Source organism: Pygoscelis adeliae, unplaced genomic scaffold (assembly GCF_000699105.1).
Source record: "Pygoscelis adeliae isolate BGI_AS28 unplaced genomic scaffold, ASM69910v1 Scaffold222, whole genome shotgun sequence".
In the NCBI taxonomy this organism is placed as follows: domain Eukaryota; kingdom Metazoa; phylum Chordata; class Aves; order Sphenisciformes; family Spheniscidae; genus Pygoscelis; species Pygoscelis adeliae.
The window spans coordinates 301730-328041 of NW_008824309.1; the positions used below are offsets into that span (position 1 = coordinate 301730).

Below are 26312 nucleotides of genomic sequence, written 5' to 3' on the forward strand. Positions count from 1 at the left end.
GATAAGCCTTTCATAATAGTTCAGTCCCATTTCATTGATGTATCTGGTGGTCCCATCTGGGAGAATGCGAGACCAGGAGATTGAAAAGCGATAATGAGACACCTGAAGGCTTTTCAGCATTTCCACATCCTCATCGATCTTGTGGTAGCTGTCACAAGCTACGTCTCCAGTGTCATCATTGCTGATTTTCAAGGGAGTGTGAGAAAATTGATCCCAAATGCTAAGTCCTTTCCCATCTGCTCTCCATCCTCCCTCAATCTGTAATTGAAGATGGGGGGGGAATTGTTAGTAAACTCCAAATTTAGGTCTTGGCCTAGCAAAGAATTCAGCCTGTTTGTTAGTCTTTGTGGCACCACACAATATTTTGACTTATCAGCTTAAGACTAGAAATAGTAATGTTTTTACTGTGCCTAGTAAGACCTCTTAGGCCTCAAGGCAAGATGTATTAGCAAAGTACAATGTCACAGAACAGGTATTGTTTCAGTTCACCTGCTGCTCCATGTTGGCTGGCTCTTGTGAAGCCCATACTGCTGTCTCAATTCCTGTGGTATAACCATGCCCTTAAATATCTCCAAGTTCCTCCCTTTTACTGCAGTTGTTACACTAACCCTTAAATTACAGTAAAATTTAATGTTACAAAAGCTGTAGGCATCTCATCCAAAATGAATTAACTGTCTGCAGGTTCTTTAAGAGTCCATCTTGGTTTCCTAACCTGATAAGCTGAAGTTGCTACGCTCCACCAAAAGTTCTTTGGAAACTCTCCGTATAAAAACTCGTCTTCTTTTGGCAATGGGATACCATTATTGCGGATGATTTCTGCATAGTACACAGCAGAGCGCTTTGGGGTTCTTGGCCTGTTGGGATTGTGAAAATCAACCTGGTGCAATCCAAATCTTGGATCATAACCGTTCAACCATTCAAAGTTATCCATAAAAGACCAAGCGTTGTATCCTTTCAGATTAACGCCATCCAATTTGTAAGCTGAAAGACCAGAAACAAATGGAAGAGCATCAGTGGTATAATCACACATTAAATGAACCAGAAGAAATTCACATACAAGCACATACACACTTTCAGCTTCATAAAGCTGGCACTGGACAACTAAGATCATGAGACTCTTCATCATTGGAGCATACAGAGTACAAATGGCCATGTAAAGGAGATCATAAAAAGAAACACTATGTTTATATTGTGTTCAGAATATTTAAAGACCAATATCGATTGCTTTTAAAAACTACTCCTCAGAGGAAGAAGGTAACCAGAAATCTGGGGAGGAGACACACAACACCAACAGAACAAAAGCAAACACTGGTACCTTTTAAAGCTTCATCAATGTATGTTTTGTAGTAAAATATCCTGGTATTGTCATCAACATCCGATTTGGTCTTTATCCCCACCCCATTCTCAATTATGTATATTGGGGGATTTCCATATTCTTCTTTGATCCAGTTCAGTAGCCTCCTCAGTCCCCAGGCCACAGCCCGATGGTCAGTAATAGCTGAGGAAGGCCAGGAGCTGTCAACCTTTGTTACAACTTCCTGGTCATACTCGTAAGAGAAGGGCCTCAACTGGGTCGTTGCATGGGTTACAATTTTGGAGGTGTAGGTGTTGAAGCAGAAGACATCTGCGGTGCCCCTGATGTATTCACGCTCCTCCGCTGTGAAAACCGGTAGGCGAGACGATGGCAGGTTCTGGAGCTCACTCCTGTTCCCAACTTTCCACTTCATGACTTTGGGGTAGTCCCCATTTTTGAAAACCGGGTGTGTAAACCACCCCACCAAAAACTGCAGGTACCTGTCTGCAGCTTCTATGTCCCTGGGGTCGCTTGGTGTCTTCGGCTCAACCCAGTCAATGTTGGGACAGAGAGCGATGACCCCTCCCTGACTCGCTCTGTATTTGTCATCGTATGTGTGGTAGACCCTGGCGTGAGCTTTCAGTAAGATGTGAGCAACCCTGTAGGGAGCACTGCCAGGGTCATTGACATTGGGTGGAAATGCCCCAACGCCATAGCCAACCCAGGCAATGACTTGGGGTTCATTGAACGTAATCCAGAACTTCACCCTGTCCCCAAAGGTCTGGAAACAGAAGTCCGCAAAACTATCAAACAGGTCAATCAGCGTGCTGCTCTCCCAGCCACCAATGTCCTGGAGAGCTTGTGGCAGGTTCCAGTGGTAGAGAGTGACGATTGGAGTGATGTTGTTTGCAACCAGTCCATCAATGAGACGGTTATAATAGTCAACTCCGTGGCTGTTTATTGAGTTGTTCCTTCCGCTGGGGAAAATTCGAGACCAGGACAGGGAGAAATGATAGTTCTTTACCCCTAAGGCTCTCAGGAGGTAAATATCTTCCTCCACCTTGTTGTAGCTATCACAAGCTATATCTCCAGTATCATTATTCTTTATATTCCCTGGGACATGGGTGAAGTTATCCCAAATGCTGGGTCCTTTGCCATCAGCATCCCAACCTCCTTCTACCTGGTAGGCAGAAGAAGACACACCCCATGTAAAGTCCTCTGGGAATGTCCCATAAAAGTACGTGTCCCTTTCAAAGTCTGTTTGAGATGAAAACTTCTGCCAGACAACCTTTGCCTTGGAGGGAACTTCTGACGCTGGTAAATTTGGCAACTTTGATGGCATGGGTAGGTCAAACACCACCGGCGTAGAAAATCTGTCCAAGACTTTGGATGGGAAACCATTTTTTTCAATAACACTGGAATAGAAATAAGCAGATGCCTTGGGAGTCCTTGGTCTGTTGCTATCTTCAAAATTCACATGATGTAGCCCAAATTTTAGGCTGTACCCCGCTGGGCCTTCAAAGCCATCAACCAGGGATCGAGCAATATATGACCGAACATCAACTGTGTCTAGTTTTACCGCTGTCACAGAAACAGTACAAGACACTGTTATTCATTTGAACATTTTCCGAATACAGCACAGCACAATGTAAGCACCACAACTGAGGGTAACAGTGTGATAAGGCAAACATCTACAAATGGTCTTTTAGGCCAAAAAAAAACCCCAAACAATTAGAGTATCTGGCAAGAAAAGCAGTCAGCACTGTAATAGGAGCTGGTCAAATGCTTAGTGATAAAAATGTGTGAGAAAAGAAATATTAGTCAAGAGATATTTGAGTACAGGGCATTTGTGCCACAGGTATCCCTTTCCCTGTGTTCTTGTTTTCAAGCACAATTCATCGATTTAGGTATATGGTGCTCTTTTAGATTTAACTGAAACGTTACATGTGTTTAGTGCTTGCCTATCTATCTTCCCTGAGCACAAGAGTTTCTTTTGTGATCCAATACCAGCAGAGGCAAGTCCAGCATCCTTCCTCTCATTGCCTACAAAAAAGCACTAAATCTCTCTCCTTCCAGAAAAGTTCACTTCCCATATGCAGTCCATCTTCCTTACTTCTGCTAAGGCATAACAGCAATGCTAAATTGTGTTTTCCGTAGCTCTTTTAACACTTCTATCAGTATGTCAAGAACTAGGTCAAGAAGACCAAATGCTGTATACTGATGACCAACATATTTAATACAGCATATTTAATAAAGTTTTCCTGACAGTATTGATTTGTGTCTCTCAAGAGAGTATCAGTCAAGTCTCTGTTTGAAATCTCAAATCTCTATATCTGTCCAGAACTTCAGTGACCAATATTAATTTTTATGTCAATTGATAAGCAGTTTGCAAAGATACAGGCATACCTTGAGCCTTGCTCAAAACGATAGACATATAAATGTCTCCCTAACAATTCTAACCTGAAATGGTACAGGATGCTGTCAGTTAGATCTGCCTCATCAGTAAAGACATCGTTCGGTCCTGATCTATGAGATCTCTGTAGGCAAGAGCCTGCCTGCAGGCAAATCATCTTCAGAGGAGCTGAAGTATATAAACACTGTTCTCACAGAGGGACTGATATTAGGGTCCAGGCTACATTAATCCATATATATGAAAAACCCATTCCCATATCTAAACAGAATGGAGAGTTCCGTATCTGGACACCAGGTAGGCTGAAGTATATGAGATCACACCACATACACAATAAGCAGCTGACCTCATATCACTATGCAAGTGGGGATGTTTTAAAGTTAACTCCCACGGAAGTGATAGAATAACTAGTTGCCATTATTAAAAAAAACCCCAAAAATTAATTTCTCCATACCTTTTAGAGCCTCATTGATGTACTGGCGGAAATAATCCACTCGCAGAGTGTCATTAATAAGATCCCCTGCATCTTCTGTCGGCATACCATTTCCTGCTATGTAAATCGGGATCTTTGCCCCTGTATATTCCTGGGACACAAACTTCAGCAGCCTTCTTAATCCCCAAGGGACCACACGGATCCAAGAAGAGGCAGTCTGTGGCCAAGAAGGATCTACATGCAAGGAGAAGTTCCCGATGCTCTCATAGCTTGGTGTGCAGGTCCCATTAGTCACAGCACTGACCAGGCGGGAAGTGTAATGGGAAAGACCAAAAAAATCTGCAGTCCCTTTCACCCAGGACTTCTCCTCTTCTGTAAACAGAGGCAGCTGTGCAACTGTTGTGGAGCACTGCTGGTTTACTTCCTGGATCTGAGCCTTCAGGATATCTGGGTAATCACCATTAACAAATATAGGGTGAGCAAACCAGCCAAGCATGAACTGCAGGTACCTCTCAGATGCCCTCATGTCCTCAGAGCTGGTTGGAGTCTTGGGTTCAGCCCAATCCGAGTTCAGTACCAGCCCCACCTTTCCCAGTTGCCGAGAGCGGTATTTGTCATTATACAGGTGCCAGACCTTGGCATGAGCCTTGAGGATTGTGTGAGCCACCTGGGGGCAGAAAGCAGAGGAATATGTGATACACTGCTTTGCACAAGAACTCTTAAGCATTGAGATGATTGCCATGTGAGAATATCATCTCCATCCAAAAGAAGAAACCTTGACAAAACAAATAATCATAGCCAGAGAGTGCAGTAGGTTTTGGATTAAGCAGAATCTGGCTATCCATCAACATCAGCTTTCAGAATAGAAAAATAAAATAAAGACATCTAGCACCCATTAACTACCCCATTTTTTTGCAAGTATCATAAATCCAACAGGCAAATAGTTGTCTCAAAGGCCACATTAGGCTTGAACATAGCTAAAGTACAGAACCATCAGAGGAAAACAACACAACAATGGAAGCTGCAGGATCCTAGTTATTCCTGTGTCCCTACCTTGTAAGATGCTACTCCTGGGTCAGTGATTCCTGGAGGATGCTCTCCGGTGCCATAGCCAGCGTAGCTGATAACCCAAGGCTCATGGAAAGTAATCCAGAACTTGATCCGATCCCCAAAATTGGCAAAGCAGAAGTCTGCATAGTTTACAAAAGCATCTATGATACTGTCATTCTGCCAGCCACCAAGAACCTGAAGAGCTTGTGGGAGGTCCCAGTGGAACAGAGTCACCATGGGCTCAATGTTAGAGTCTAGCAACCGGTTAATTAATTGGTTGTAATAATCAACACCCTTGGAGTTGATGGTCTCGTTGGTGCCAGCAGGGAAAATTCTAGGCCAGGATACAGAAAATTTGTACAGTTGGGGATGAAGACCCCTAAGTAGGTAAACGTCGTAGCTGGTTTTATAGTAGCTGTCACATGCCACGTCTGCTGTTTGGTTCATGTAGACATGACCTGCATGCCCAAACTGATCCCAGACGCTCTCTCCTTTCCCATCCTCTGCCCAAGCTCCTTCAATGTTAAAGGCACCTGTAGATGTGCCCCAGAGGAAACCACTTGGAAAAACATCTTGCAGAAAAGAATCCCTCTCCAGTTCAGACTGTTTAGCAAATCTTTCCCAAACTGTTTGATAGGAGGAGAGAGGGGCAAGAACAGCATCTGGATTCTCTTGTACAGTATTTGTTTTGCTGGAAATAGAATAAAAAGAAGTTACAATCTCCAAGGTGGATGCCAGTGCCACAGAACTTGCAAACATGGAGGATAAAAGAATTGTTTGCTTCCCATTCAGCTGACATAAGCCTCTTAGGGTATAGTTCCTTTGCCATCTGATCGATCCAACCTATTGCCTAGCAGATGGAGGTGGTGTGCAATGAGCTGACTGCTGAGCGGCTCAAGAGCTATATATCTAATGCATTTCTTTGCAGGTAAATTCTCATAATTCATTACAGCTAGGTCAAAGGTGCAAACAAAATCCTTGCAGTGTGTAGCAATTTCACATGCTACAACTGCTCTCATGAGTGTCCACAGGATAAGCTAAAACTAATCAATCCTGCTTCTGTAATCCTTAGCATCTGCCTGCACAATGACATCTCCTACATTTCTGTAGGCCCAATTGGCTTCTCTCCTACGAAAACCTCTATTGTATTTATTTATTTATTTATTTATTTATTTTTAACTATTTTGCTCTCGAAAAGAACAGAAGGCTTGGAAAATGTACTATTGGCTTGAAGGTGCAATCTGGGTAACCAAGGATGAGAGTGTCAAGAGGATTACATAGCCTGTAATAGTAGGATAAAGGATTGCCTGTAATAGCAAGAGACGGGGCTCAGCAGAAAGGCATTCCTTCCCAGTCCTTCCAGCAGCTAACAGCAGGCTTTACCACTCAAACTGTCTTGTGTCTGCCTGCACATATGTTTCTAGAGGACACCATTTTATTATAGTATCTGATTTAAGGGACAAAAGCTGTACCTTAAAACATGAGATGATGAGAAGTCCAAGAACTCATTAACATCATACCCAATCGTACGTGTCTCTTCTTTATTAATAGCTGAAAACAAACAAATGGTAAGTGATGGATTTAGTCACAACTTAGATGCCATGGACTGCATGACACTACTTGTACATACAATTACACCTTTAGAAACAAGGTGCTTTTCATAACTAATAGCTATTTTTCTCAGATCAAATACGTTGGGTTTTTATTAGGTATTTACAATTTCATGTTAAAAAATGATCATAGAATCATAGATTAATTTAGGTTGGAAAAGACCTTTAAGATCATCGACAACAACAAACCTCCTAACACTGCCAAGCCCACCACTAATCCATGTCCCTAAGCGCCACATCTACACGTCTTTTCAATACCTTCAGGGGTGGTGACTCAACCACTTCCCTGGGCAGCCTGTTCCAATGCTTGACAACCCTTTTGGTGCAGAAATTTTTCCTAATATCCAATCTAAACCTCCCCTGGCACAACTTGAGGTTGATGAAAATGATTAAAAGCTTTGGGGAAGTTTTCTTGCTTCCCCGCCCTCAACACTGACCATCCACCCTTAATTTTCCGAGAAGGCTATGAAAGAAACCGTAAAGTTATTTTATCCAATAGCAGCAGACAAATTTGAACTCCCTCTATAATTTGCCATGCAGAGCTTGGCTAAAAAACTCTCCTCTTTCTTGAAATATGTGACTCACCTGTGACAATGGCAGCTACTGGTATGAAAGGATTCTCTTCCATGGAACCACAATCAAGGAACTGTAGACTAAAAACCAAGATCTCTATGTCCTTCCAGACATTCTGCAAAACCAGAAGTCAGAGACTTGTATGAAAAGAAGCATCAGCCAGCTAGTAGAACCATGCTCTTGGCATTTGTTGCTTTTAACACAGAATAGGAAATACCTAGAAGACTGAGAATCGGTGACAAAGTTCTTCAAAGTTGAATTCATAAATCAACAGAGTAAGCATTAAATACCACCCACTATTTTTCTCTGATCCAAAAAAAGCCCAATGCAAATCAAAGCATAAACTCCAGACCTGTCATTGAAAAGGCACAAGGAACTATGTCCTTTTTTGAAAGCTTACTTGGTAAGAATCTTTTGCCATAAATGGCCCACTCCAGATTTCTAGAGTGACTGCAGCATGCTGGGACCCTAAAGAGAATGACTCACATGGGTAGCTCCTTATTCTGCTACTCAGTTGCTGGATGACTCTCGTCTTATGGATTTTAAGAATGCAATTCTCCACCAGAAGTTTAGTATACTAGTCTATAGCATCACTGACGTTGTTGCTGCCATGTGATCTAACCGTTTCACAAACTCATCCTCACTGACATTTCTAGCACTGCCTCTGCTGATGAGGAGTTGCGAAGTTTGGTGGTACCATTGCAGAACACGTTAGACTGAAATAGCATCTTTTAGTGTATAGGTATTAGCCTAACAGCTTATAAAACACTTAGGACGTGAGAGAGAAGGTTTTTCTGTCCCGGACAAAAGAATTATGCCATTCCAATAGTTAATGCATCGATAACGAGCACTGACCAAGACGATCCTTTCCGGCACTTTCAAACACCTGTTTTTAAGTCAGAATAACAACAGGGAAGTAAGTGAGCGGTATGCAGCTGTTTCCTAGTGTAGCTGTCGTCTGAGCTGTCACAGCCAATCAGAACTGTTTAGACACGCATCAAGAAACATGAAATTCCCCTTCTATTTACGGTCTGTTGTCCGCTGCTATACTTTGAACACCCTGCATAAAGTTACCTGGAATTCACTCAATTTCTTGTAGAAATCTGTTTCATTTCCACAACGGTACTGAAGGCTGAGAGACAGAAAGTCTACTGAATCCTGGAAACAAGAAAAGGAAAAGAATAATTCTGGAGTAAAATGCAATTTTTGCAGGTATTATGTTGAAAATATATAAAATTGTAAAATATTTGATAAAGATACGTTGCTGGAGTAAGAAGCCATACAGCTATATGGGACCCCTGGACAATATAATGAGTACAAAGTGGATACTGTATGGGAGAATGCATTTTGTGTCTCTCCTTCTAAACAAAGTGAAATCTAAACAGCTAAAGGAAATTCTAGGAGTATTTTATGAATTTAATATTGATGATTTAAAGCTGATTCTTTAATTAGTAAGACTGAAGAAGCCTATGATTAATCAGACAGAGAAACCTTTGCAACTATGTAGTTCAGGTAGGCCTTATCAATAATCCTTTGGGGAAAGTCCACTTCAGAAATCTTTAATCATTCCAAACTACAAGTGTTATCCCACTCGAAGTCATCAAGGTCAAGGGAATAGATAGTATTCTTTTATTAAACCAGCTGATGAAGTTCGAAAAAACCTGATAAGCTTTCAGTGTATTTTTCAGTCCAAGGTTTTCTCCTAGTTTAGTCAGCTCATCCAATACATCATTTTTCCTCTCCCTACAAACCACACCTTGCTTATATCCTTGAAATGCCATGCCTACAATATTGCTTACCCTATCACTAAATTTTGAAGGACTGTGAATGCAAGCTAAAAACCTTCACTGATAATTTTTTCACTACATCCTACATCAACATCCTCCAGGTGAAAACAACTACTAAGAGGGTTTGCTCTTTACAGAAAGGATGTCGTCATCCTTGTAGAGATTATGTTCCATGTTGTGCCATCCCTGTGCAGCTAGATCACTTTTAGCACAGCTCCGCCTGTGTTTTAACACAATAAGCAGACTTTTTAAAATAGTGGTTATTTAAAATAAAGTATCTTTTTTATTTGGTGGTGCATTAAGTAGACTTGCAAAGACAATGACAATAGGTACACTTTTTGCAGACGCCTTGTCATTTAAGCATGTATGTTGCTAAAATTGCCAATTTTGAGAGCAAATATTTCTCCATATATCTTAATCGGTGCCTACTAGCCAAGAAAGGATGCTGAAGTCATTTTTAAAATCAACGAGCTTCACATGATCAGACTAATCAAATAAGTAAAATTTACCAAATTGGTCAGTTGGTCAACTTGCTAAAATTTTCTTTGACTTGCAACAAGCCACTTGATCCCATACATAAAAATCAAGTTAAATAAAATAAAATTTATATAATTTTGGAAATAATTTCTATTAAGGTGTTACCTGAAGAGAAACTGAAAGCAATTCTGATGAAGCGTTATCCAAGACATGACCCATTCCTAAAGCAATGGACAGCTTTCCTCCTTGAAAAAAAAAGAGGCAGTCTACTAGTAGTATGTTAAGGACAAATAAAAAATTTCAGTTCACTGTAGTTATTTTAAAATCAGTTGGAAATTTTTGAAGATGTGGATCATCAGATAGTGCCCTAGGTAGCTGACTTCAGAATACCCACTATGATTTCAACGGAGAGTTGAAGAAGGAAGAAATTCAAAGGCAGGGTTCAAGGAGTCTTTGTCAATAAATCTTGTCTTATCATGACTGCTCATAAACATCTTAGCACTGTTGCTTGCAGGAAGGTGGATCTGAATACAGCTGTCCAGTGAGTGCCCTTCCACTCCATGAATAATTATAAGCAATATCTTCAATTTTCATGCCTTTGTGGTGGTTCTACAGTGGTTATTTTTTTAGTAATGTATTTTTAAAATCCACTCTGTGCTGGATGCTGCTGAGGTGCTAGGATGCCGGGAACTTGGGGGGACAGCTTATGCAGGAGGGAAGCTGGGCAATGCAAAGTATTCTTGACAAATGCAGGAATTAAAAATAAATAAATTAATTAAAAATTTGAAAAAAATATGACTCAGCCAGCTCTACCGGTTGTCTGCCCGGGACAGAAAAACTCCAAGCCCAAGGAAGGCAGAGCCAAGAGGACAGCTGCTTAGAAAATCCCAGGTACCCGTCATAGAAGAGGTGAAATTCTCTTGCTCTGTGTAACACAGGTAGAGTTAAAATTTAATTACTTTAAAACCCCAGTGCCTGCAATGAGGAAAGTCAAACAAAGGCAGACTTCCTCACACTACTATTATCTCACAGGAGACTTCTTGTGCCTTGTTTCTTCATGGTTTGAGGTACATTTCAGGAATTTTTTAATCTTTCCTCTGTGGGTCAGGAAGATGTACACAAAAATACATTATTGTCTACAAAATAGCTTGATTATTATGACTTGTTGTTGTACACAGAAAAAAATAGAGTAAGACTGGATTTGAGTAATTTTAAAGTAATTTGTAACTGATAGAGATAATTAATTTTCATTTTACATTAAAAAGTAAATATGTTGTTTCATGTTGTTTTATTTAACTTTTTAAATTTAAATAAAATAATTTCCCTTTGATTAAATGAGAAATGTCATTCTAAACCATGAGCAGTTTTGTTTAAGTGGATTTGGTCAATACCTTCACAAAGATTTCCACCTTTTAGGTGGAAAGCTGATAGTTGAATTTGACCTGATTCTTCAGCTAGATCTGGACCTCCAAAGCTGTATTCCTTGGGAACACATCATGCCTTAATGAAAAAGCCTGCACTCAGCATACATAAGAGATTATAGCTCAGCCACTGACTGATGGCATGATCTTCCTCTCTTAGCTGAAATGGTAGCAATTGCAATCCCAGTTTTCAATGACATTGAAATAAGCAATAAGGCTTTAAAAATGAGATGACTGGGCAGGAATTATTACACATTTAAGGTTTGGTATATGAACAGTATGAGACTACAGTTCATTGGGGGCATCTGCTGGTCTTTAAATTAAGAGCACATGGACAACAGCCCTTAGAGAAAAAGCATATAAAAATATTAGAATGTTTGGTTTTGAGGTACTAGTTTCTGCTGCTCAAATTAACTGGAGACTATTTAACACTTCCCTGATGCTTAAAAGATTAAATACAAATATGCATACGTACACATATGTTTATCATCAACTATTTTGGCTATCATTTGAAGTAAAATGCAATTACCAGTAAATTATAAGACAATTATCAAAATAAGGGATTTGAAGGAACCTGTTACTCAAGGATTTCTGTGTAATTCTGAGAGCACTGATAGCATGTTCACACAGAGATTGCATGTAGCAGTTGCCATTTAATCCCATCACAAAATATTTGTGAAAAAGTCATATAAAAAAATCCCTCTCCCCATTCTCCTTACCTGCCGGCGAGTATTTCTCGTGGTAGACCGTGTAAGCTCTTTCATGAGCGGCAGCTAGGGCCTGGGCTCGGTACTGGGGGTCATCGTAAGGCAGGCTTTTAAGGACCTCCGGCAGGTCGCTGAAGGTGAGCCACACATTGACCAGGTCCCCAAAACCACGGAAGCTGAACTCTGCGTATTCCACAAAAAGGTCAGCAAAAGCATTGGCTTTCCAACCCATGGCCTGCGCAGCCACAGCACCAGGGACAGGCTGATGATGCAGAACTACCACCGGCCTGAGGTCTGCAGCAACCAGGGTCTTGAGCAGCTCCTGGTAGCACTGCACTTGAGCTTCATCTGGCTTCCTGGCATCACCCTTCGGAAGAATGCGTGCCCATGGCAGGAAGACTTTGTAATGTGTCACCCCGATCTCACGAAGGTGGGAGAAGTACTGGGGCAGCTCAGGAGCCACAAGGTCTTGTTGGCACAGGTAATCATGGGCTTCAGCCACGGCAGGGCCCTGATCTTCCTTGTGTAGGGCTTGGTTCTGCAGCTGCAGTCTATTTACTAACTCGCTGGGTAGAGGTCCAGCAATGGTGATAAAATTCTGAGCAAATTCCCCATCTATCCCAAGGCTGGGAGAGACTAACAGAAAGAAGACGACTGCCTTACAAATCAGCTCCATTTCTGGACCTGCTTCAGAAACAGTTACTCCACACTACTTATATTACAGTAGAAGTAATATTTAACTGAAATTATCTATTACACAGATAAATGTTCCCAGAACTAGCTGACACTAGACTGATAACAAATCAGGACTTTCAATCTATAGCTGAACAAACAAATGGACGAATACAAAAAAACGCTGTCAATTAGTTGGAGAAAGGTCATATGGAAACACTTTCCGAGATGCTCAGGTTCCCCTTTATGCTTGAACATCAATTGACATTTGCTGATACTGCCTCCATTTCAGAGGAAGATAAAATAAGTAGACAATATTTTTTATCTCCTCTTGGCCCTTTTTGGCTTAAGAGGAATCCCAGCACACCTCTGGATGCAGAAAATAACAAGAGTGGAGTTATCTGCATTGCTGGGGCTGGATACCACTACGGCTCAGGGCGTGCAGGACAGCAAGAACCATGTTTGTGCTCTAATGCTTGGGTGCATAAAGGAAATCTGAGTTGTGGCATCTTACCCACTTGGATAAGTGGCTATTACGTGAATTCATGCAGCAGCAACAATGCGCGTCCTCATGCCTGACAACATCAAGGAATTCGAATATCATTTTATTGCTTTCCAAAGTACTCCTTCCTTCAGCCTTGAAAACACATGCTTTCTCAGCAGGGTGGACACATATGGATCACCTATCTGAAAAAAAGAAGAGATAACTCAACATTTCTACATTCAAATATAGAGCATTTGCTGCCTAAACACAGAACATGTTTAAATCAACTAAACACAAAATTCTACATTATTATATTGAAAATCAGTTCCATCTCTGAGTTTATTTCCTTTAATAACCAGCTTTTTGTCTAAAGCACACCAGGAATCATCTGGACAACTTATTGCTCTGTCAAGCAATATTATGTTACAGTAGAAAACGTCTCTCAACATTTGCTGTTACTCAAATAGCCAATCTTATAGCTTATACAGTGATTGTAATTTGTGTACTTTGACCCTGTTTGATTCTCAGGTGACTATTTTTTTTAGGAAGCCTTGAAAAGCTTGCTGAAACATTGTGCTTACTGTTCTGAAAAACTATGTATGCTCTTTTTTTTTTCTCCTCATTTGAATAACAAGTTTGAATAGGAGCTTTACAGCACCACCTGCTGCTTATTTTTCAGTAGAGCAGCGTTAACTCGGAACACCCCTCCTAGCCTATGAAGCATACAGAACTGGGGAAAGAGAAGCAGAAAAAATACTTTCTCCCATGTGAAGAATATTTATTATCAAACAAAGACTGGGGGAGGGGAGAGGGAAACACATAATGAAGTACAAGCATCTTCCTGTCCTTATTTTGAAAGTAAATTAACAATATAGAATAACAAGAAACTGTTGGTGCAGGTGGGTGGCAATTTTAAATGAAATATGGCATTTGCCAAGATGCAGTTTATGAAAGAAATTAGTGGAGAGAAGTTATTGCAGTTAGAGTTAACGAGTTAGTGCCCAGTGATGCGGTAGTGTTGTTGGTGACAAATATTTATGATTCCTTCCATTCCTTATATATAACTGTTATCTTTAATGATATGCTTAGAAAGACCAAGGCATATCTCCCCAAAGCTGGGAGAGACTAACAGGAAACAGATGACTGTCTTACAAACCAGGTCCATTTCTGGACCTGCTTCAGAAACAGTTATTTCACACTATTTTTACTTAAAATATATAGCTTTGGTATCTTTCATGCTATTACAAATGTTTCTTAGGTGCTGGTATCAGATGAACAAGACAAATATTCAGGTATTTTTAATTCTTAAGAGATTATTTAATAATCCCATAGCATACAGCAAATAATTGAGAACAACAGAAATTTAAGTAACATTTTCTTATAGAAAAAGCTACAAACAAGTTTAGAAATATAGCCTTAAAAATCCGTCACAAATGATGGCAGCTTTCAATTCACTTACAAGTCAAGACATTCATCAAGATGGGGGTTTCTGACCTCCTGACTTAAAGCCTTGCTTTGGGCTTGGCTATTTTCAATTTTCTATTTTACATATGCAACAGGAGCATACGCATCTTTAGTCCATCTAAAAAGAAAGAGAAGCAATCAAAGTTTCTCATTATCCATTACTGGAAGTTAAAAAAACTTCTTAAAAAGCAGCATCTGTCACCCAGGAAATTTAATCTTTCTTAAGACATTAAACATTTAGATCGCTATTTTTTCAGCCTCAAAGCATAGGCATAGAAAATAGCAATCCCACATATGAGTGACAACGAATCCACCCCCAGACATCTCCAGACATTTAATGATCTTTTATTTATGTTAGTAAGAAAAACAGTAAAAACCTATAGCATAAAAAGTCTACTACATACAATAGAAGAACAATGCAAAATTCCTCTCATTTAAAACAGAAGCATCTACATAGCTTGATGCTGAAAAGAGCTACTGAACGATTCTCCTCTGCATCTGGATGATGGCATTGAAACCCAGAATTAATAACAAAACTAATATATGAGTGTGTCATTTAAAAACTTTCCAGGTGTGCTCAGTGTAAATGAGCAATCATATATTACTAACCGCACATTGGCGCATTCCGCAGTAAAGCATTCATAGGAATTTAAGACGTTAGCTATACAGCAACCCTTGCAAGAAAAGAATGCATTTTCCAACATGTAACTAGTCAGCTCTACAATCCAGTTCTCAGCCCTTAGTCTTCCAGCAGATAGTTTGGGTTGACAACCAGGTATGGATCTTCATCAAAAGTCTCCTCTTCTCTGGATCCTCTCAGTCCTGACTGGGACAGTTCTATCAGAACGTGGTCCTGCAACAGACAAAAATTTGTATTCAAACGAGAACTTTTTGAAAGGCATCTCCTTTTTATACTGGTAGCACCTCTTATTGAGGAATTATTTAACCCTCTTAATTGTGAACTCCCTCTTTAACAGGTTCCTAATCTTAACAATTACGTTCAGTGGAAATCTCTTATATGTTGTATGCTTTCTGAGAACACTTCAATCTAGTGGTTTTGTACCTCTAAGAGTGAGAAGTGTTTTATATTTTCATACTTTTTCCTCCAAACTGCCCTAGTGCCCCCATGCCTTAAAGCTATCCATTGAATAAAGTGTTGTTTGTATTTCTGTATCCTAATGTATAACTAACACTATAGAAATACAGAAAAATATCACTTACATTTCTATAGGGAGATAATATGGTGCTTTGAACTTTTACACATCTCTAATTTATTGCAGTGTTTTCTCTATAATTATTTTTAACAGGTATTAAACAAAGAAGGCATTTATACTGCATCAGTCAATAACACAGAAGCACAAAACATACTTCTCAAATTAGGAATGTATTCTTTTAAAAATGGGTCATTGCACTCTATAAGTTAAAACTCTTTTTCACTATCCACACATCTCTATACATACGTAATGCGTAAGTCGGTGAATGACTCTCTCTATGATCTTCTTTTTATTTATTAGTTCTTCTTCAGATTCTATTTCAGATTCAATTTCCTTTAGATACCAATTAATAAGTTCACTCTTCTTTAATGATGAATCATCCTCTTCTGCAAAGAAAATAATTTGCATAAACACAGCAGCAATAAGATACCATTCAAACCGTAAGAGAAAAGGATTTCTATGTTAACATTTACAATGCTGAAGAAAGAAACATGGGTTTTAAGATGTTTAAGAAACATCAGACTTTCTTCTGTTTCTTAAATCATCATGTTTTGTACAGGAGACTGTTGTATCGTGGTTTAATTAGAGATATTTAGATTGAGAATTGAAGCTTTCAGTTCTATACATCCAAGTGGCTTACAAATTAAATGAGCAGCCTAGCAACACATCAGCCTTCAGCCTCAAGAAAAAGCAGTTGTAAGGACTTGTACAACATTCCTCTAACTAAGGGCAAAAGAAAATCTCTGTCACACAAAGCTGAAGAAGTCATCCTTCTACATGTACTCAACATTTTGAACAGACGCTGTAGTCTCCACACCCCTCCAAAAACTTCATCGCATTGGTGTATGCTATGAGACAACTGCTGCATTTCATTACAGGAGTAGCCTCATTGCAACTGAAATGTTTCACGTCCCCAAGAAATGATGCAGCCATTTGGCGCATACTGGTTAAGTATATACTTTAGGCTGTGGTTGCTGGCATACATTAAAGCTCTTGCTACAGTTTTCATTGCTGCTGACTCTTCTAGCCAGGTTAAACTAGCATATGCTACAAATCCCCTTCTGGATCTGCTCTGTTGACATGCTCCTCGACTTAGCGGATTTTGACAAATGACTAAGACACCAGAGCCAGAAAGTCCAAGAAGTCATATTTGTACCATCAGATGTAGTATAGCACGTGTACAGGTTCACACCTGACCTAACAAGTTGGGTGCCTCAGCAGCAGTGAAAATCCCAAGTGCAACAGCATGAGATGTAGCAACAGCTGCTCCCTGAACTCAGGATCTGCCGTCTTTTAACAAACAAATTCTTACCTTCCTCTGCTTTCCTGAGGTGCAGCACCAGGAGATTAGAAATTCGTCGATACTCAGAGAAGCCCAGTCTAAGAGAAGCTTTGGGTGCAGCATCCTTGTTCGTGTCCTCAGAATGGCCACTGATCCCATTCACAAGACCATTGACCCCAGCTGGAGCTTCTGCCTGACCTGTTTGGACACATGCCCAGGTTTAAATCTGTAACATCTTTTAACGGTTTAATACTCTGAGCCACTGAAAAGTGTTGCATTGACCAACCAGGTGAGTGGATCCACAAGGAGGCTGAAGAAGCAAGGGAGTTAAGAACAGGAGTCAAGATTCTTAGACCTTATTAGGTGAGAAATAGGTGAGAAACTGAAGAGAAGCATATACTCAAACAAGATAAGCTGTAAAGGATGGAAGTACTTTCCCTTTGAAAAAATTCTCTACAAGTAATTTACCATTGACTCCATCTTGGTCCTCTTGATCCTCCATTTGCTGTTCATCATCTTGGTCTAAATTGATGTCAGGAGTCTCAACTCGAATGATGGACTTATTTAAAAGCCTGAAAGCTTCCTTCACATGTTTCGGGTGAACCTGGGGAAGATTTGAAAAAACACGTATTAAAGGCTCTTCTAGTGTTAAAAGCTTTTTTTTCCCAATAGCTCCAGAAACTCACCTCTGACTCTGATGAAGGGTCTTTCTACCCATCTCACCTGATTAATCCTAAGCAGTAATGACTCTGCAAGTCAAATTATATCCCATTACAAGTACTCTGAGTTCACACAAGGTTATGGAGGGAATAAGCAGCCTGATGAATCTTTCAGGCTTTAGTGATCATGTGGAGTCAAGACATTTTTACTTAAGCCGAGAACATTTTGAAGAAAGATCAGTGGAGCAAGAAACATGAAAGAAATGGGTCTGAACAGAAACAATATGAAAAAAAAAAAAAAGATGTAATTAATGAGACTCTCTTCCGGAATTGAAAAACAAAAACTGGAAAAATCATCTCCAGCTGAGCCATAAGCTAAAAGCTATGTTTCTTTATAAGCTGAATTTAATTAAAAAGAACCCAATGGGTGTCCTTCTTACACAACCAGTGAGCAAGTTTCTATCACTGCATGTGTCACATAACCCCTAATCAACATTTCAAAAGGCCTGCTGAGTTTTAAAGCAGGGACTAGATGGGTAGTAGTCATACTACAGCTAATAGCCATAACACAATATACATTTCAACAGTGGTTGATGTGAGGAGGAGCTCAGATCACAAATACAGGTACTCTTAGGGAGGTTCAGATACTTTGATGAACTTTAGCTTTTTAGATTGCAGACGGAAGAGAGCTGTGAGAGATTACAAACTACGCAAGATGAGGAGAGACACTACCAACAGCCCTGGCTGATACTAATAGATGATTGTTCTTCCTATTTGTCATGATTTGACAGGTAACAGGCTGAGAGTGCTGATACAACTGTAATGCAGAAACATGCGTGTTCTCAGTGTGGACCAGCTGATCTCAGTTTCATAAGACATACTTTAAAAACAGTATTTCTGGCATACAAATTCAGACTGAGTATGACCACATCACAAGTGAAAACATGATCCAAGCTCTCCTCCTCACCCACAGGATTTAAATATGTACAATACCATAGTCAAATAGCAAAGCCAGAACTCCCACAACATTTATATAAACATTTATACAAACTTTCATCAAAAACCTGATACCTCATCACAGCAGTGCATACGGGCCATAGCTTCAGACAGTCGAATCATGCTTTCCAACTGTCGCACTGTGATTCTCCAGGACGACTTTGTCACTCCAGAGCCATCACGCTGCCGTAGTCGTTTATATTGCTCCACTATAAAGTCCTCAGACTCCTTAGATATCTTTGTGACATAAGACAGTATGACAGTTTACCATGTTAAAAGTATTAAAGTTTTTTATTCTTGCATCAGATTGGCAGTTCCCAGACTTTTCTGTACTAGCTACTGCTTTTCTCTGAAATATTCTATGCCATACACATACTATACATAGATATAATGACAATTGTATTATGTTAAAATTATATTGTAATAATGATTACAGCAACAATGATATTAAAATAAGTACATTGACACATTAATTATTTTACAGCAGATTTTTGATCATTTCTATTTTTCTGTTCCACCGACTTGCTTCCAGGCATAATTCATGTCTGTCTCTACTAGATTGTTCTATGTTTATTTGCCTTTCATTCTGCACGCAAACACACACACAAGCATACACTCCATACACTAACACTGACTACATCTTTGTGTACATGCTTTTTAGCCTGAGTCTATCTGCACATACACAAATAACTCCCCACCACATGGAAATGAAATGGGAGTTTTCAAAACTCCGTAAGGGATGGTGTCCTCTCCTTCCATTTGAGAAGAACTACATTAGAAGAAGAACTGAAAAATCTAACACACAGCCCATCCAAGCTGCTAGTTGGATAGACTACAAAAATTTGTACTTAGAGCAGTTTCCCATGTTCTGTATTTTACCACAAAGAAAGCAAAGAAATATCGAGGAACAATATCCTTTTAAAATAAAGACAAACAAACTGTTTGATTAAGCAGTAAGTCAATAAAATACAAAAATCTCTGCAGCAGCCATGTTGAATAACCCATGCCCTTGAGGTATGAGAAAGCTATGAAACAACCCCTCAGTTTTTCTAGACAGAGGTTAAGAACTGCCACCAAAGCAGTTAAGACTACTGATTATAACAGTCTCAGCCGGGCTGGCTGGGTTTCTGGAGTTAAAAAAAAAAAAAAAGAGTACATGGCTCCAGAATATGCTATGTTTCTAGATAATAACTGAGTTTATGACTCCTTTCTTGAGAGAACGCTACACTAATTGTCTTTGCATTTGCTGGAAAAAAGCATGCTACAGAGTGACTGTTCCTTTGGACCTCCTCATACAGAACAACGTACACAGGAAAGTAGAATTACCTTTGGTTTAAACTGTCTTGCAAACAGCAGGTACCTTCTGATATCATCTAATGAATAGACACGATCAACAGATTCTTCTACTCTGGAATGCAGATCCACTATGCGTCTGGCAATGGCGTAATCTGTAACCTGGGATATTATTGCTCTGTCAGATCACTTTCACAACATCAGCCAAATATGAAAACAATAGCTATATTCTTCCTTCCCATTCCCCTCCCTCACTTGCACTCCTTGTGGCAGAGCTAGTCCTTCCAGAAGCCAGACTCTCTGCCAGAAGATCCAGGAGAATGCCCTGGAGGTTTTTAATACAAGGAAACATAGCAGAGAAGGGATAAAAGGCAGTTTTAGGATTTATAACCTCTTGGAACTCTCCTGGGTTACAAGTTAGCCATAGAACAAGCAGAAAGCGGCACTTTGCAGTGTGGGAACTGCTTTCTTCCTTTTCAGCCTACTCTGTCTCTTTCATCAGTCCCTTCTCAATTAGATAATCACTCTGAGCAAAACCGTGGAGAGAATAGCGCTGAACCAACATTAATCTCTCTACCTCACGCGTTCCCAAGGCGAATGCCGCATAGACAGGTGGTAGCAGTCTTAGCCTTAGTGACCAGTGATTTGTAAAAATGACTAATGGTGTTAAGTTTGCAGGTCAAATCACTACAAGATGAAAAGGCAGTATCCTTGTATTCAGCAGAGCATGTTCAAATTTGTACTGCCAGCTTTTAACTTCGCAGACAGAGAAGAAAAGCAGAAGCAAGACACTCTCGTGAGATCAGCTTCACCTAAAATTGCAGAGGGCCACCAAGATGGTCAGAGGGCAGGAGCACATGATGTATGAGGAGATGCTGAAAGAGCTGGGTCTGTTCAGCTTGAAAAGGAAGCAACTGCCTCATTGGCGAGTATAGATGTGATGGAGCTAGGTTGTTCTTAGAAGTACAGATTGACAAGCGGCAACTAAGGCAAACTGAACCATGAGAAATTCTGATTAGATATAAAGGTTATTATTATTATTTTTTAAACACATGAGAGTTGACAAGCATTGCAGCAGAGGCCTAGAGAGGCTGCAGAATCTCCATCCTTGGAGATACTCAAAACTTACGTGGTCAAGGTCTTCACAACCTGTTCTCAATGATCTGCTTTGAGCGTAAGATTAGACTAGAGACCTCCAGAGGTCTTTTCTGACATAAATTATTCTACAATTCCTTAAAATTACCTCATTACATTCATCCACAAGGATGAAGAAGAGATCAAAGCGAGACATGATGGGAGCTGACAGGTTTATATTCTGTTTCAGTGACTTGGATCTGTCATAGCGCCCGCCAACTGGGTTTGCTGCAGCCAAAATGGAGGTCCTGGCATTCAGAGTAGCCTGACAATGAAAAAAAAACCTTTTAAAAAAAGAAGATTGGTATCTGTGACCACTTACTAAACCAACTCCTGGCAACTCAACTGGGTCAGCACAACATCTTTTAGATGGGAGTTTCAGTGGAGGTGTTAAAACAATCACTCCTCAAAAGAGCCCAACCTCTTATAACCAGCCCTCTCTAACCAGGTCTCTGCCCCAAGACACAGTTTGATGAATCAATATTTTAACATGGTCACACTCTTGCCAACAATACTGAAACAAGCCCTTAAAACTGCTTTTCATAACACCCTGTTTTTAACAGAGCAAATACACACTTTATTTCTACAAACACACACAAAACTATACCCTCTTTTGGGGTTGCTTCAAGGTTAAGATTTTCCCATTTTCTGTTTCCTGTCCACTACTATCTCTTTTCTTCTTTCAGTAACATTTCTGATCTTTTTGGGGTATGTGGCACAGAAACTTTGCAGGCAAGTGATCTCTGTCCTGCCACAGTGAGGCAGCTGCAGAGCTGACATGAAAATCTGACAGATGACGCTAGATCAGTACATGTAACAAACAGTCAGGCGATCGTACAGACTACACAACCAGAGGAATAGCACAAGCTACCTTTACTCCTGCTTTAGTAATGGATATAGTCTGCTGCTCCATTGCTTCATGAATGGCTACTTGATCCCGCACGTCCATTTTGTCAAATTCATCAATGCAACAAACCCCCTGCAGCGGAAGAATAAAAAATAAGAAGTCACCCAAATTAAATCACTTCTGGAAAAAAAGCGTCATTAAGACAATTTGGGGCTCTTTGTCATTAATTAAAACCATTCCAGGCATGCAGGAACATCTCTAGTTCCTGGACTCACATTATCAGCCAGCATCAGTGCTCCAGCTTCAATGACAAATTCATGAGACTCTTCATCTTTTACAACAGCCGCTGTTAGACCAGCAGCACTGGAGGCTTTTCCGCTGGTGTATACAGCACGAGGACTGAACTCATCCACATGCCTATGGAGAGAAGTAACAGTGAGGAACAAACTTAAAAAGTCAGATTAAAACCTGCAGAAACAAAATAACTGTAATGCAGTGCTGCTTTCAACCTCTCAGGCCAGGACTTTTCCTTCCTTCAGGAAGCAAGTAATATTTAGCTAGGCCCTCCCACCTCTAATGATGTTTGAGCAGGCCTTGGAGACTAATCCTTATCTAACTGCAGACTATCACAGGTCTGTTATTCACCCGTGGTTACACCTGCAGAAAAAATAATCCAGACCTCCTCCCACAAGTTTTCTGCTGACTTCACAAGCTAACACAGCTCCTTACGGGTCAGGTAAATGTCAGCACAAGGGAACAAATGGCTTCATAGCAGGAAGCAGCGAGACTGACCACAGGCAGCCTAAGACAGATTTTGTGGTGCCTCTACATTTCTGAGTTGCAGCGTATGCTGCAAGGACCTCAGCTTCATGGAGAACAATGCAGAGGTAAATGAATGGCATGATAAAATAAAACCATATTAAATAGAATTTCCAATAAAAAAACATTGTAATATAAGATGTAGCATAAAACATAATTATTTTTCAGGGCTAATAGTTGTCTATTTGTCCAAAGTGTTGGGACCTATCAGTTTAGACTAAGCTAAAAATAGGGGGGGGGGGGGGATCATTATTTCATCTGTCTATGATATTTTAAGATGTGCAATAAATTTTGTGTTTTTAATATTAAATGTGTTTTGAAAATATTTGGGAATTCATACTTTCATAACTACCTAAGTGGAATCATTATTTCATCTGTCTATGATATTTTAAGATGTGCAATAAATTTTGTGTTTTTAATATTAAATGTGTTTTGAAAATATTTGGGAATTCATACTTTCATAACTACCTAAAGAACAAAAAAAAGTCTTAATTCATTCTTTGTTATTACCACAGGGGCTTGTTGAGTTTGCTTCAGCCCTGTTCAAATACTTCAACCACATCCAAACAATTCCTGGAAAATATTCTTAAATATTTTACTTCCCTTTCCTCTGTTAACATAGAAAAGGCACAGTACACATTTATAGCTCTAGTCACACTGGACAATATTTAAATACTGAGTTTTAATGAGATGCTCACTTTAGAAATTGACTCTTGGCTGTACTTGGATCACCAACAACACAAACATTGATGTCCCCACGCAATGAAGTGCCTTCTGAAGTGGTCTTAGGAACTCCTCCAAAAAGCATCAGCAGGACCCCACGTTTCACTTCATCATTACCTGTCCCAGAAAAGACATGCAACTAAAAATCCAAAGAAAACACCACATTTTTCCTATTTAAAAAAAAAACTTCAGCCCACTAGAATATTAGAGCGTTTGGGCACATCTGCTCAGAATTTACCTATTTGCTAAACATCCACTAAAACTGCTTTTTTGTGCTTGATACAGTTTCAGGGAAGAATGAGTCAGAAAGTGGCTGAATTCCTTTATGTTACAGTGGCTCAGAGTATGGACCAAATTCGCTGATCAAACTTTTCAGGCATAACCAACATAAGTCCTCAAACTAGCTCTGAGCCAGAAACAACTGCAAACATACACACACGCATGCATGCACAACAGCATACAAATATTGGGAACCCTTAAATCTTTTGCAGGAAGCCCATATAAAATAGAGCTTATATCCAACTGTCAGCTGTAGGGTTTAGTAGCAGATCACCCAGTAGCAAAACCAACCATTTTGACTAGTCTTGCAGGCCTTAATGATTAAACACAGCAAGTACTCAGGAAATAGATTCTCCTTTTCTAGCATAACCAGTGCTGGAGGGGAGAGTTTGTGGTAGTTGGCATAGGGCTTTCAAGCTTTCCCAAAATGGCCCTACATGGACAGCAAAAAGACTTAATATTTTCACAAGTGAAATCTTCCCTCTCTGAGGCAACAACTGGACTCTTACCATGGATAGTGGGGAAGAGGCTGGTGCACAGATTATGGTAAAGGTTCTTATCTTGGCTCATTTCAAAAACCTTTTCCCACTCTTTCACAGACATTTGGTTTTTAATGCTTTCTGCAGTCTGTTCTTCATCTCGGAGCTCTTTTCCGCCAAACTAAAACAAATGAAATATAAAAAAAACCCTAAAAGTAATAAAAGTAATAACACGGTCACTACTGAATATGAGTACTGCAGACAGGAGGTTACAAAAACTCGCTCTGTAAGCTGAATGGGAGGAACACATTCAGAAAAGCTGACCTTAGGCTAAGGAAGCTCATCACCTTATACCTTTAAAAACCAATAGCCAATTTCCTAGGGGGCAAAATCAATGGAGTGTAACTTCAGTTAGTGAGAAAAACCCAGGAGAGATGCTTGTCCAGAGATTAAAAAGAGAGTAAACCAGTACGGCTTCCTTTGACTAAAATTTGCCTTTGTAAGCATTCTTCATTAGCTGGAATTTACAAGGTCTTTCATTACTCTGGAATGAGGCAGGAAACTTCTACATCCAGAAAATAACAGATGCTATTTTTATCCTATGTGACGGTGAAGCTGCTAGCAGAATTATAGGTTAAAATATCAAACCATGCTAAAACCCAGCCACCGTCAGTATTACTTATTATGTTGTAGTAACATCCCAAGATGTTACGTGATAAACCAGAGGCAACAAGAAGGATCACCGTTTTCCCTGTGACAAAATGAAGCAATAGGATTTCCTGGAGGAAAAGGAAATGCTGCAGAAATGGATGAAAGCTGAATGGAAATAAACGGACTAGTTAGCTCTTCAGAATAAATTGATAACATTGGCAAATAATCACATCTGTGAAAACTGCTATGAACAATAAACACAAGAAAAAAACCTTGCTATGTAAATCTAATCAGAATATAAAGACAGTCAAATGCACAGAAAGGTGGTACACATACATATTTAAAGCTTTACCCATTCCCTCTCCCTAATTTGAGGTAAAACCACACAGAGCAGAAATCATCAATACTTTTAAATCTATTTTCTTTCCAGACTCACCCGTGGATTTGTTGGTGCAACGTAACAAGCTAGAAAGACTAGCTTATATGACAGCTCTCTGACTCCAAGGGCACGAAGTCCTCGGATGCCTTCGGTTTCATAGCCCTCTGTCCCGCTCACCCGGGAGCCTGTTTCTGCACGCACCCCTGCCATTAGAGTGGGAGTCAGAACAGCAGTTCCCAGAACAAGCAGGAGGGACATGTCATCGAGGTCATGCGTGGTAGCAACAAACCTGGTGTTGAGAGCTGGGACACATCAGGCACGACAATCAGTGACCCTGTGAAGTCACATTTGTCACCTGCCTGAGCAGACTCCACTGCTTCTGCACGCAAGATGACTTCCACGCTGCGAGGAATGCTACCACGTGGCAGCTCGGCCTGCGTCTCCTGAATGCGAACCTGGGGAGGGAGACAATACTAAGCGCTTAGCAGATGTCACCAAATTTGAAACTGCTTCAAAAGCTAAGCTGCTAATAAATATAGTAAGTAGCGTTTGATTACTGCCATCTATGTCAATCATGAAATTCCTCTTACAATAAGACAAACAACCGAAAATCCCTTCACTAATCAGCACCTAAGGAGTCTTGGAGAAACCTAGGAGGACACACAGGGGCCACAATGACAATTCTGAGGGCTAGGAAAAGCAACGTGGAGTCCGGTTAACGTGACTGACACAAAATATTATTGCAGGATGTGAAGTGCTGACGATTTGGCAGGGTAAATCAACCTGGAAGAGCAAAACGCTGCAGATACTGAAAGACACCTCTTTTCATACTCATATAAAACAACTTCACACGATATACCTGCAACATGAGACTAACAATGGCTCAAATACGTGGATTTTCAGTGGCTTACTTAGACAATAAAAGTCACGCAACAAAACAGCTTTGATGCTCTTCCTAATTTCCCATGCTTAAATATAAGCCTTCCATAGACAGAAACTATTTGCAGAAATTCCAGTGCCTTTTCTTGAGGTCTTTTCTTGATGTTGACAGAACCAAATTAACTGTCTTCAACGTGTAGCAGTACAAACAACACCTTTCAACTACTGCAGGAACATCATTGTTTGTTGTCATCCCCCAACCTCACCACCATACCTTTTGGAAATCAACAAATCTA

General features: G+C 40.1%; 2 protein-coding genes across 2 annotated transcripts in view; both read right to left on the reverse strand.

The window, feature by feature from the left end:
- LCT (lactase) overlaps positions 1 to 12438 on the reverse strand; it is a 21449-nt gene extending 9011 nt beyond the window's left edge. The window contains 13 exon segments of the mRNA XM_009318934.1: positions 1 to 258; positions 713 to 981; positions 1316 to 2875; positions 4159 to 4804; positions 5191 to 5873; positions 6217 to 6262; positions 6668 to 6738; positions 7383 to 7485; positions 8445 to 8528; positions 9250 to 9280; positions 9282 to 9310; positions 9845 to 9879; positions 11775 to 12438. The exon segment at positions 1 to 258 is cut by the window's left edge and continues 9 nt beyond it. Of these exon segments, the coding sequence (XP_009317209.1) occupies positions 1 to 258; positions 713 to 981; positions 1316 to 2875; positions 4159 to 4804; positions 5191 to 5873; positions 6217 to 6262; positions 6668 to 6738; positions 7383 to 7485; positions 8445 to 8528; positions 9250 to 9280; positions 9282 to 9310; positions 9845 to 9879; positions 11775 to 12438 (4479 nt within the window).
- Positions 12439 to 14100: 1662 nt separating this feature from the next.
- MCM6 (minichromosome maintenance complex component 6) overlaps positions 14101 to 26312 on the reverse strand; it is a 17640-nt gene continuing 5428 nt past the window's right edge. The window contains exons 5-17 of the mRNA XM_009319018.1: positions 25427 to 25592; positions 25195 to 25340; positions 24138 to 24288; positions 23325 to 23466; positions 22083 to 22224; positions 21832 to 21939; positions 21070 to 21225; positions 19860 to 19988; positions 18609 to 18770; positions 17347 to 17482; positions 16909 to 17076; positions 15843 to 15982; positions 14101 to 15235 (exon numbers count right to left, since the gene is read on the reverse strand). Of these exons, the coding sequence (XP_009317293.1) occupies positions 15122 to 15235; positions 15843 to 15982; positions 16909 to 17076; positions 17347 to 17482; positions 18609 to 18770; positions 19860 to 19988; positions 21070 to 21225; positions 21832 to 21939; positions 22083 to 22224; positions 23325 to 23466; positions 24138 to 24288; positions 25195 to 25340; positions 25427 to 25592 (1860 nt within the window). The 3' untranslated portion in view covers positions 14101 to 15121. The remainder of the gene's footprint in view (positions 15236 to 15842; positions 15983 to 16908; positions 17077 to 17346; positions 17483 to 18608; positions 18771 to 19859; positions 19989 to 21069; positions 21226 to 21831; positions 21940 to 22082; positions 22225 to 23324; positions 23467 to 24137; positions 24289 to 25194; positions 25341 to 25426; positions 25593 to 26312) is intronic.